This window comes from Boleophthalmus pectinirostris, unplaced genomic scaffold (assembly GCF_026225935.1).
Source record: "Boleophthalmus pectinirostris isolate CB_2022bp ecotype Guang Dong unplaced genomic scaffold, ASM2622593v1 HiC_scaffold_1, whole genome shotgun sequence".
Lineage (NCBI taxonomy): Eukaryota > Metazoa > Chordata > Actinopteri > Gobiiformes > Gobiidae > Boleophthalmus > Boleophthalmus pectinirostris.
In genome coordinates this window covers 19,234,630-19,248,014 of record NW_026570970.1, presented here as the reverse complement: position 1 = coordinate 19,248,014, position 13,385 = coordinate 19,234,630, and the positions used below count along the sequence as shown (strand labels likewise).

Genomic DNA, 13,385 nt, shown 5'->3' with positions numbered 1-13,385 from the left:
AGCGCCATTTCAAATTTTCTACAAACAGAGTAAATGTCCAAAAAATGGCAAATTTGATTTGCTTATTATTTGATTAGCTTATTAGCTGATTAATTTACAAAGCATAGATATAAATAATCAGTATGAAATAAATATTGGAGTTCCACTTTGCTCAGTGGGTTAGGCGTAAGTTCAGGAAGCCCAAAACAGTTCCCTTGAAAACGAAGACAAAGCTCAGATTTTAGGTGCAGCAGTGTCAAATATTTGTTGTCCGTTCTCTTTTCAGTTGGCACCAACAGTGAAAAACGTATAGATAAATAAAAATATCAGAGATATTGGTCTAATGTTATTATAACCATTCAGTGTATTAAAAAAAAAAAAAAATCCGGTTAATACAAAATGTTTTTGTCCTTCCCCTTTATAACGTGTGTGAGATGTGAAAATATCACATTAAACAGCCTAAAGCTCCCATAAATATATCACCGAGCCAAAAGGGTCGATGTGTCAAAAAACATTTTTACAAAATCAAAATGGCTTAAACGCATTTGCAACTTAATTTGTTAAAATATTTAGGTTTGTTTATAACCAATGCAACATAATATAATATTTAATGGGATATTCTCAGACAAATATGACACAACAGGAAGGCCTCTGAAAAATGATTTAAGCTGCCTGTTATTGCAAAGATTACAGTTTACAGATTCGCCCTAATGCTTTAGAACAGTTTACAGTACGTTATTCAGACTCACTTGACTTTGAATATATTACGCACAATTACGCACAAACAAAATGGCTTGTGTAAAGCCACACAAGGACTTTTTAAGTGTAAAGCTTGGTGTAAACTCTTGATAGAACTCAGGGTAAGTAAGTAATCACTGCAGAGCCATTTTAAGAATCAAAGCAACATTTTGAAATTTATTCGATTTTCTTCATTGCAATAACAGGCTTTTCACTCGCGGAAAAGCAATTTCATTTACATCAGTAGATGCCCGTCATATTTTAAAATATTAAAATTATTCACAATTTACAATAATTAGTGTTACAATAAAAAGAGATGATTTAATTAAGACACAGGCTTCTGCAAATGAACACAGATGTTAAAGGAATGTTTCTCCCATTTCATTTAAAGCACTTTTCTTGTGATTATGACACGTTTCTCATTTTCAATAACTTACAAGTATACCCCAAAATTATGAAAGCCCCTGGCTGCTGCAACCTTAACTCAGACTGAAACAAGACAAAAAGAAAAAAGATGAGCACAATAACCGATAAGTCAGCGTCTTTAGAACTCCACTGGGGCTCGTTAAAAGAGCTGTGAATATGATTTAGCCTCATAAAGTCCATAAACATTCTGTACAAAATGCAGGTAGCGGCGGGATCGGCCAAATTAGGAAAAGAGGTAAGTATTTGGTTCTGTGCAGTTCTTCAATGAGTCTTAAATATGTGTTAGAGGCACCGTCCCGTTCACTCCCGCCGCGGCGCTCTGGTAGTGCTGCGGGAGCGCGTGCAGTCTGCTTTGCATGGACGCATCACCGGGTTCACTCCCGGGCAGGTACATACTTATCATCTCCCTCAAGTCTCCAGGACAAGGACCACGAGTGTGCGCGCTGCTCACTGGGGGACTCACGCTCGGTTCGGACTTGACCAGAGAACCCAGTGCGCCCATTGCAGAGGAGGACTGGTGCTGAGCGCTGTATGTGATGCTGCCATAACCAGACGGGGAGGCGCTCATGTAGCTTTGAGAGTTCGAGATGGGGCTATACTGGAGCGCGCTCATGTCATAGCGGTGCATGGGCTGCGGGTTGTGCGCGTGGTGGTGATGGGAGTGCGCGTGGTGGTGATGGTGGTGTGCACCGCTCCCTGGGTGCTGGCTATAAGCGAGCTGCGCTTCCTGCATCATTGCAGCGGCAGCCGCAGCGGCAGCCACCTGTCCCGAGTACGCACCATTTGCCCAGCCATTCACATGCGCGTAGCTTGACCCAGAGCCGGCGTGCCCCCCTGGACTCTCTAACCTCTGGCCAACTCCTGATGAGGACATGCCGACCCCAGCACCGGGCCCAGACAGCAGTCCACCAGCCAGGGAGTACTTGTCCTTCTTTAGCAGAGTCTTGGTCTTCCTTCGCGGCCGGTACTTATAGTCCGGGTGCTCCTTCATGTGCATGGCCCGCAGCCGCTTGGCCTCGTCAATGAACGGACGCTTCTCGGCCTCGGACATCACTTTCCACTCCGCACCTAGCCGCTTGCTGATCTCAGAATTGTGCATTTTGGGGTTCTCTTGGGCCATCTTTCGGCGTTGGCCACGGGACCAAACCATGAACGCATTCATTGGTCTCTTTACGCGCTCCTGGCTCGCTTTCGAGCTAGCGTTCGGCCCCGTTTGTCCAGTGTTTGTATTTGTTTGGGGACCAGGGGAGTGGAGGTCCGTTTCCATCATCATGCTATACATTCACCTGCCTTTTAAATTTTGCCACCTACAGAGAAAAAAAAAGTCTTCAAGACTGGAGGCGCGCTGAGATGAGTGCGCGCAGAGCGACTGACCACAAAACCGTTTCTGAAGAAACGTTATTCAAGTCCAAATTAATCCAAATAGTCACAAATGTTGTCCAGTGTGTCTTCTGTCGCTTCACATCCACTGTGGGAGAATGTGCGCTGGAGCCACTTTCTGTGTCGCAGTTGAGAAGTTGCTTGAAGCGGCGGCCATATGATGTGCACTGACAGCGGTTAAATGAGCCACGAGCGGCCAATGGGGCTGCAGCAGCGGACTGATTTGCATGGCGTTTGGTCAGGTGACTAAGAGCGCTCATAGGAAGAGCTCACCGGAGGAGGAGGAGAAGTAGGAGGGCCAATCCCACAAATAGCAGAGAGACATCATGAGAGACTTGAACTAAACCAAAATAACTGTGGTGTGTTTGATTTAAAGAGTGCGCGAAATGCCAAAGGTCTCTATAAAAAAAAATAGGTAAAATATGGTTCACATGCTGCAATCTCTAGCTTTGACAGAAAACCATGGTCTAAGGCCTGCACCGATGGTTAATTTTAAAATTATTTGTACTACATGTTTCTTGCCCTTTTCTCAATACCCTCGACCATACACTCCAAAAAAGGCTACAGGGTCTTATTAAGTAGAAAATAGCCTACACACTGGCAATTGCCTTTCGCCCCGGTGCCGCCGTCTACTGGCGATTTTGCCCCTGTTCCGGGTACTTCCAAACTGGTAAAATGATTATGTAGACTAGTTGATCTGTCATGTCAAAGTGGGGACCAAATAATTTTGCGGGACGTCTTAAATCCCTGTCAAGTAATGCGTTTGCGATCCACCACAAGGTAAAGCATCTTGGCCTCGCGCATATATAATCCACATTTCACAGCTGACCTCCCCTGAAAAGCCCAATCAACCTCTAATTGAAAGGGATAACGAAATACCACTTCCCGCGGCGAGACTAACGATGTAATCACTCAGTTCTATTCACTCTATGATGTTTTATTTTTAATTAGAGCTTCGCGGGACATGCCGTGTGTTTGGGGCCTGAGGGAGCGGGATCTGGACAGATCTGGATCATAATAGGGTTAACACAGTGGTCAATATACCAGGCTCACCAGGCACCGGGCGCGCCTTTAGGGCCTGCATCTAGTCATGAGGAATGAAAGGAAAACTACAGAATACCGGCATGCACAATAGCGCCATCAAATCATAAAACGAATTTTAAAAAAGAAAAGAAAGAAAGAAAAACATTTTGCCTATACTCAAGAGCGTAAAATGTATGACTTCACTAATTTGTTAAATTGTAGGGTAAATGAACACGATTAGGCCTAACGCTAATTGTCTACTATGTTTTTATCCCAACAAAAACAATTAGGCATACATTAACAAGCTGCATTTGTTAAGTGACCAAAAGAGACTGGAAAAAATAACCCACTGAAAAGGAAAATAAGAATAGCAACTAAATAATAATAATAATAATAATAATAATAATAATAATAATAATAATAATAATAATAATAATAATAATAATAATAATAATGTTTCTTAATGATGAAAGTTATCCAATGTTGTATTAAAAAATAGCTTATGTGCTCCTTATCCTTACAATAGGACAGGTGCGTAAAGGGCGATGGGTTAGAAAAACAGCACCCCAAGATGGTTTAAAAAAGGGGCGGACCTTCAGAGAATACGCGCCTAAAATCAAAAGCATGCGCAAACAGGTGCCTTTGACTTTATTAAGTAAAAGTTGCTGATTATCTGGAGGAAAAAAGTGAATTCGTTGTTTAATTATTTAAACGTGTCGCAGAGAGGAAGCACCTGCCTTACAGTCTCATTCCACACACCCCAAATTTCATTAGGAGCCCCCTCCTCTCTCCCATCGTACACCTGCTTTCCTCGCCTGTTGAACATGATGTAACCCAAATACTGACAGCCACAGGGCAACGTTCTGTCCTGCTTGTTAATACTAACCCACAGAACAAAATATTAACTTACTTGGGGAAAAATAATTAAATACTGTAGAAAGCTTTCGTTACGAGAACAACTGTTGCACCAAATCCATATCTTTTAAACCACCGCCTGGAGCCACTAAACACATCCACTGAAGTGAGGGCGCAGAGCCGCTGCTACTACGCACCGCTCAAAGAGCCGCTCACTCTATATTCATCCAAGATATATAAAAGAGTTTACGCACAACATACACTTTCAGTTGACAGTAAATGCAGATCTCACATAGACTTACGCACGTCTCCCTCGTTTCGTCTATTCCAGAGCCTGTGGTCTGATTTGTCCCTCCACACTGCTAAAGCCGTCCTAAGCTTCATGTAAGACCGCTACTCCCGCTACAGTGTGGCCGCGTCGAGTCGAGTGCCAAGGCCGTGCTGCCCGGTGCCCAAACCCACCACTCAACACACACTGAGGGGCAGAGACGAGAAGAAATGACATTTATTATACACTCTAAAAAGAGACAATTCCAACTTATTGTTTCTCTCTCTGCTTCTAACATAATGAAGCGTCTTTTGTGTGGCGCAGAACAATACCAAACAAGTATTCTAATAAATAGCCACTTTTTTTGGCTCTCCAGGATGAATGGGCTGGAGCGGCGGGGTTCTGAAAGGCAGCTGTGCCGCATTCGGGGAGGAGGGGCGACGGCTTGGCGAGGAGCCCGGCCCCCCTCTCCCCTTCCTCGCTCTCTCCCCTCTCCTCCTCCTCGATACTGACTCCCATTTCTGATCAGGGAGCAGAAGAGATGCGAGAGAGAGAAGCTTTTGGGTAGGGAAGTATCGACTTTACAGGCTTTTTAGAGCATACAATGTTTTTTTTTTCTAAAGCAAGGCCTAAACAAAGTCTGCTGTGGGAAGTCCACAGCCACCAATTAGTTTTATAAGAAACACACAGCATGACAGCAGGGAATTCTGACAGCGTCTCAGAGCGGGAAAGCACCATATTGCAACTTGTTTCATAGCAGGCAGCCTACCAAGTAATGCTTTTTGAGACCCAAAATATAAATTTCAATAATCAATATTAAATATTTAAAATAAAAATAAAATCACAGGTTACAAATATTGTAGTATTTCTGTTTCCAGTTTGGATACAAACAGAATACAGAATGTGAAAAACCTTAGATGTCTTCACTAACTGACTGACTGACTGAAGTTTACCGTATGTCTGGTTGCCCTCATGAAATATTACTGATGTGATTTAATGTACGTTGTTCAGAGCAACATGAAGAGCAGTGAAATAATTTCTACACATTTCACAGATGCTCTTTCCCCACTGCCATAAAAGGAAAGAATTGTGCAATACAATACATTAAAATAAACACAATAGTCTTGTCCAGTGTCATTCTGTCATTGGATCCATAATTAACCAATGATGTTAAACCAATCCTTTAATTCTCTTGCTTGCAACAGAAAAAGAGCCAGCCTTAATGCACCCTGGTTTGTGTCACAACATCAAATACACATGAACTCCACAAGCAGGAGATTGACACAAAGTGGTAAAGCTAAGTAAAAGGCCATGTGAAGACTATTAGAGGGGAGAGAGACAGGCAGAAGGATCAGGTCGAGATCAGGCCTAAAAGCATTCAGGCAAGAGTGAGCCAATTGGCTAAAAGCAGAGGTCTTCATACACTACCTCTTCAATGCACAAATCTCCCTAACTCACAAATATAGCATCTTCTATACACTTTCTTTTTGAAAGTGAAATGTAATTCAACTGAAATGTACTCACATTGTCAAAATGTTGCAAAGACAAACCAGGACTAAAGCCAGACTCATCTGACTAACAGCTGAATAACAACAAAATTTTGTACAGTGCAGTTTAGAGGACATTGATGACAGTATGGTTATTATGATCAGGGAAATGACTATTATATTATAATAGTAATATAATTTTACTTGACAGTTTCTTGAGAGACCAATGTTGATATTACTGTAATATCATCCTTGCTATATGTTCTAGCCTATTGCCATTTTGATCTTATGGGGCTACATAGAAATTGCTATTGTAACATGGCAGATACTTAGAAAACCAGTGCTTAGTATTAGTAAACACCAGAGTGCTTTGTGGTCTTTGTGAGTTTTTAAAGCAAAATGCTAACCCCAAACTGCCATAGTGGAAGAGTGCATTTTTGACAGACAGAGCATAACATGCCATTCAAAAGTAGGGCACTCTTGTCTACGAGCAATTTGTTCTTTTGTTACACCATGTGCTCTATTTTCATTTTCTTCTTTTGCTAAAAAATGGTGAGAGAAGAGCATATAAGGGCTTGATGGAGTGGTGAGTCAGAGACAATATGACACGAACAAGTGTGAACGAGGGAAGAAATCAAGAGAGTGAGGGAGACCAGGGAGGCCAATGTCAATCCCACGGCAAACAGCAGTGGATAATCATGGGCTTTAGCAAAACACTGTGTCCATAATGCTATTACCCAGGATTACCTACTCCAGCAGAGCCGCCAAGACGCTCTTCACAATGTGCCACAGACCTTTCAGATAATCATCTTATCACACATGACAAACCCAGAAGAAACATCCCATTATTCACCAATGGAAAGAAATCTGTAGCCCGTTTGAATGAAGACATATTGTAAGCCTAAATTATTTGAGTGGAAAAATATCAGATTTTGAAATTAAGCAGCATCTTCCCCACTCTTCTTCAGTTACATTTCCCAGCAGCACTTTCTCCCCCAATTAGACATAAGATTTTACGCATTGTTCGGCTTATCAATTAGCCATAACACCTTCCCCTCTGTTTGCTCTAATGGTTTTAACAGTCACCAGTTGCAACTCTTAGAGGTGCTGTGCTAATGGTGTCGCCACGGCGATGGAGTCACGGGGAAAGGGAAGAAGTAAGAAGGGGGGCAGCTCTCCCGAACACATCTCTAATTAGAGCTCACAGCCAGTCATTACGGCTGTAATAGGGTGTAACGCTAATGGCTATCAGGCAAGCCCCCACAAACAACAGAGGGGGGCTCTTGTAAGGTGAGAGGAGCAGAAAATTTAAGGAGGAGAAATAAAATGGAAGACTGCAGCGAGAAGGCAAGGTGGGGGTGTGGAGTGTCAGAAGGTGCACCAAGTAGAGAGGGTTTAAAGTAGAGTAGTCAGACAAGGTCAGGCCCCATTAATGGAAAATGTCTCACCGATGATGGTTAAATCTGTCATTTCAGTAACTGGACAAATATGAAGATTGACAAGAAAAAACGACTGGGAATTAAGAAGCAGGTGAGAGGCCGACTGGTTCAGGAGCGGCACAAGAGACAGAGTCTGGCACTCTGGCACTTAGACTTGTTAGTGCAGATGCACTCAGCAGCCCTCTCTAGCAGCGATACATGTTTTTACACTTTTTAGCAAATTGCACTGGCTGCTGGAAGACCAAAGTGACGGATAGCAAGGTAAAGGAGGTGATGACAGAAAACTGGTTTTAGGAGAGGAGTGAGTGAATAGGTGTGTGTCCGAGGGGAAAACAGAAGAGCCAGATTCTATTTCACGCTACACCAACACTATTAAGTGTAAAAAAGGATTTGATGCCAAAAAGGTGACATTGTCCGTGTGTTTACAGGTTTAAGTTGAGTTTAGTGTCAACAACAAATATGCTGAGCTTCTATTAAACTGGTCTGGCCAGTCAAGAACTGTTATTCTACTCAGATATAAAGCCAGTGTGACACCATCTTTTCCCCCAAGTTTAAGGGAGTAACCAATCAGAGTGGTGCAATATTTGTGCCTGTATGGTGGGAAAAACTGTAAAGTTTGTTATAAATAATACGTGTTGTATTTGAGAGTAAATACATAGAGCATACAACATTCAAATGATGGAATTGAAGTTCCACAATACACACCAAATAAAGAGTTACTATTTCAACATTACTGTTTTAATCAGATGAAAATAAGTAACTTCAAAAAGTGATATCCTTTTGCAAACATTTTTTACTTCAAGAACATTCACTTCCTCTTTTTAAAGAAGAGGCAGTAGGGTTAGCCACAGCTACAGGTACAAGATTAGGATTTAAATGTAATATATGTACCTGACCTATATGACATGCAGTAAGGTGTAAACATAAAACACAGAATTTCAGTTTCTAATCCTTAAACTCTTTCTTGATGCATTGGGTGTTTTTTTCTGGCAGGTTACCTCATGTGATCCCAAATATTGACTCTGCTATTAAAGCTGTGAAACTTAGGTCACCAGGGACGACCGCACAGAAATTGCTTTGTATTGTGCGTGGGTCGCTATGAGGCAACGTCAGTTTAATGTAACTCAAAAACAAGCTCAGAGGGGGCATATTGGGTGCATCTTTTAAAATCAAAATGCATAAAATGTCTGGCATATATAGTGGCATGCAAATTAATAAGTGAGTTTTTCTCTGAGGACGGAAGGCTTACTGTATGTTGTAACCTATTGGGCGGGTGATCTCTCTGTGGCGTGGCCTTTGAGAAAGCAGCAGGACTGTGTTTATGAACTGGAAGGCGTGCGGAGGGGCTTGTTTCTGAGATGTGCCTGTGTGGATACGGTTCACTGTGGGCCCTCTCCCAGAATTTAAAATAAGGTCATTGTCCCTGGGAGGGCCCCAAGTCAAAGCTGTCCTTCTTCACCTGCCCTTTAAGTCGCCTCATCTGCACCTTTTTGGCAGGTTCACTCTTCACCTGTGTCCACTCTGTTATTCACTCATTTTGTTTATCCTATGCTGTCCTAAAATCCAATACAGTAGAACACTGTGATTACTTGTACTTGCTGTATCTTTTTGTATCAGTGTAGGAATGGAGGAGCTACCACACTAAGTCCAGGTTGTCTGGGGATGTTGTCTTATTGCTGAGGCATATTTTGTATTCATTTGTTTCCATAACATAGCCATTGATGATCCAAAAAATAAAAAAAATAAAAAAAAGTTCCCACTTTCTAGAATTCACTACAATTTTCTTTTTTCTTTTTCTTTTTTTTACAAGTGCTGAAATTATTGAACAAAAAATGTGTAAAAACATAAATAGATAATAGCAAGGGTTCATTTATGGTGTAGATGGGTTGGGTTGTATTCTATGTTTTTACATTGTACTTGAGCTAGTTGGATTGCTTGGTTTTGAAACAGTCTCTAAATTATGATGTTCCACTGCACGACAGTAACAATGTCTTGAAAGTGGTCCCCATTATCCATGTGCTTCAAGCTTGGTTTGTTTTACTGTTGGGAATAATGGTATGCTATGGTATGTTCATCATTAAGTTAACTCTTTACCCATGTCCACTTGTAATGTCTTTCCTCTTTGTTCAACCCAGGGCACATTCAGGTCGTCTACAGATGAGGACACCCTGTTTATACTTGTTTCACTTTGTCCCTGTGGCTGCATTTTGCTTGTTTTTGTCTCTCTAAAAGAGTGGCATACGGTAATGCCTTAAAACTGTAATTTGATTGGAGAAATGAATTTTATGGATTAGCAAAACAATAAAACAGAAATGGCATCGTTAGTAGATAAGGCAGGTAATAAGTGTATTAGAGCTTCAACTGTGTGTCTGGAGCAGCACAGATGCATATCCAATAAGAAGGCAGAGTGAGCAGGACAATAACCCACTATTCTTATGCTAATCAAGGAAACCATTAATGTTTACATTCAAAATCAGGCTGTCCATAGAAATACATTCACTCCCTGCTAAACTGAGATAATTAGTTCCCTCTTAAACCCATATTCCATTAACTCAGGTGAATCCATCTGAGTTTCATCAAATTTCTGCTTCATTTTGCATGATAATGCAATTTAAAAGCAAATGACATATTCAGGCGCTGGAGAAAATTAGCGTCTATGTGAAAATAATAGACATTTACAAGGCTTCTTGTTTTATTTTATATAAATCGAAATATTTGAAAGTCGTCGCTATAATTCAGCGTGGCCGATTTATGTATAAATGAATCTTTAACAGTAAACAGCTTATTGCAGATTAGTGACTGGTGTATTGAATGCTCCCGTTGCTTCCCTGAAGACTTTGTATATGTGACACCTTGCATTATGATGTGGTCCTGATGTTGAGAGGATGGGACTGACAGCAGCATTCAGGTCCTCACTGAAGCCTGTGATTCTGGAGAGACCTCACGTCCTCATTGGAATAACACACAGCCATCAGACAGGCTCTCTGCTGATTAGCTCTGTGTGCCCAGGCAAACAAATGGAAATTAATGTCCATCCCAATCACACTATTTTAGGTGATGTGTGCAAAATCACTTCCCCTAAATATCTCGTACAAACTGTCCCATCTTACAAATCTAATTCAGCCATTTGGAATTTGAATGAACCAAATATTATGTAGATTCACCCCTGGGCAACTGCTTACGAGTTTGAGTCATTATATGATCTTGGGTATTGGTAAGATTATGGTTGTTTTCTGTTTAAATGAGAATGCAGCTTGACATACTGCATCTGCAAGTGGCCATGATAACTATTTGAAATATTTTGATATATGCATGTTTCTTTTATATTGATTTACAGAAAGACACCATTAGAATTCTCACCTTGTGGGCAACACAGCACTAGTATGAAGATGCATATTTTATACATAGATGGTAATACATATGCAAAGTGTAAGAACAGAGCAGCAGCATGTCTTTTTGTATCACATAGCTCAACCTTGGAGCCTGAAGAGAAAGTTAGCAGCGGTGACGTGGTTGTGTTTGAGACTGTTAAGCTAGCGCAGGCATACAGTGGTATTACAATGCATGTGACTGTTGTATTTTACCTTTCATATTTCACATGTGCCCTGTTGCTGTGGGGGAGAGTCCCGGTGCACGGTCCCTCTACATGTCTCAGTGGCTTCAGCACACACACGCGCACACCGGCTGTAATGGATAGGAGCTGGCTGAGGGCGTCTGTCAGGGGCGACTGTTCTAATCAGAGCAGTGGGGAGAGAGATAAAGGAGAAAATAATGAGTGTGGCATCGGGCCTTTCATAGCGCAACAAAAGGCCACGGGATCAGATAGACACACACAATGTGGAGAGGAGAGCGAGGGAGGAGGAGAGAGAGAGCGAGGGAGGAGGAAGAGAGAGAGAGTGAGTGAAGGAAGGATGGGAAGAGGCAGGACCAGGCTCAAACGGGGAATGAGTTTGCTAATAAGCCCATGGATGTGGTAGGCGGTGTAGGTATTTTTAGAATTGTATAGTGTGTCTTAATCAGACTTCTAAAAAAGGCTGTAAACAAACTGAATCAATGTTGCGCTATGCTTCACCAAAGCTAAAAGTAAAACTAGTCAGAATCATTTACCACAGAATATAAAAGGAACAAATTAGCGTTAATAGCTTCAAAAACAACTCAAAATGCATTATTATAAACAAATGTATGAATTGTGTGAATTCGCTTTGGCTTGTACCTGTGATCAACATGTGAAAATAACATTACTGTTGCTATGCATTTCCTAAAACTGTATTTAACCAGAAAGCAAACAGCTAGTGCGCATTTGTAAAAGATGCAACTATTTTTATATGAATGATTTGTAAGTCATAAATCTAAATAAACAATTTGGAAAAAATACAGAAAAGTACCAAAAAGTTATTAAGTGCTCTTGAATGAACGTATGTCTAATAAGTAAAATACAGTGCTTTGTGAAAGATTTCCAGGTTGTAATATTAAGACAAAACAAACAAAGCCATGTTTATGCCACGTGAGTTAATGCGTTCACAAAAAAAAATCCAAACAGTGATCTAAACCCACATGAAAATCTAGTTGTCAATGCCCATGGCTGATCTTACTTTAAGCACTTCTACAACAATTTCTCACAAAAATTTTTCACTGCGCTCACAATGAGGCTGAAGACGGTGGTTTCTATGACAACATCAATCACTTTTGAGATTATAAACACAAGCTCCCATTTCAGAGCGCGAAAATACTTGGCCAGGCTTGGTGCCCTCTCTCTTCCGTCTGATTAGTGCTGCTTCATTTGCCGTGCATGTGATAATTTCCAGTTTGATTATTAATGCTTAATTTACCAAGATTACACTCCTTTGATTATTAATGCCTAATTTAGCCTGATGACTCTGATCATTACGCGGTGCCCAAACTGAAAGCAAACAACCTCAGTGGTCCTCCAATGTGGCCATACAGCCTCCTCTAACAGATAATGATACTGTTCAGAGGAGCCAGCGGGCCCAGGGAGCGTGTTAAGTCAATGTTTTTTCTCTCTCTTTTTTTTTAAACCCAAACTCCCATCAAAGTTTAAAGAGAAAAGAAATACTAATTAGAAACTGCAAGCTAGGAGAAATGAGGAGGCAGACTCTGAACAGAAAATCCTATTCACAGACTTAATGAGCTTGTCGAAGCTGAATAATTGATTTCTAATTCTAGCCTGCAGCTGTTGACCCAACCAGGGAGTGTTTTGAATGACGCTGAAATATGTTGCGCTCCAACTTGGCACCATTGACTTTCAAGTAACTTACCCCAAAACTATCATATTTTACCTCGCACTTTTATTTACACATTTTTCCAGTTAATTAGGTGACTAGACTGAGGCTCCCCGCTTTGAAATGCATCGCCCATAATTCTCTTGACAACTTAATCCTCCCACTACTAGCTTTATAATATATGCAGTTACAGTTGTTTGGTGATTAATACTACATGCATAAATGACAAGAAAGCAAATGTTCCCTTATACACTGATAAAGCTGTGACACTGAGCCAACAGCAAACATGGGTAGATGATACGGCATCCCATATGGCTACTATATTAAGAGTAATGTTAAGAGTAATGTCACTCACTAACCATCTATCTTGACCTAAACAAGGAAGATTACACACTCTAGTATACACCCAATAACAATTACTCAAGTGAACATCAACAACTGTCCAAGTCATCCCTTAATTATAGCCTGCATGATTGACATTTATAGCAAACTTAAGTTATTTACATATTTTTGGTCAATTAACTTAAACTTGATCAACTCAAAAGACTTA

The 13,385-nt window shown here is 41.0% G+C and overlaps 1 protein-coding gene across 1 annotated transcript; it reads right to left on the bottom strand.

Moving 5' to 3' along the window:
* Positions 1-1,414: 1,414 nt before the first annotated feature.
* On the bottom strand, positions 1,415-2,425 carry sox1a (SRY-box transcription factor 1a). Its single transcript, XM_020936277.1, has one exon. It carries the CDS (start codon positions 2,423-2,425, stop codon positions 1,415-1,417), a length of 1,011 nt encoding a protein of 336 aa, XP_020791936.1.
* Positions 2,426-13,385: the final 10,960 nt, after the last annotated feature.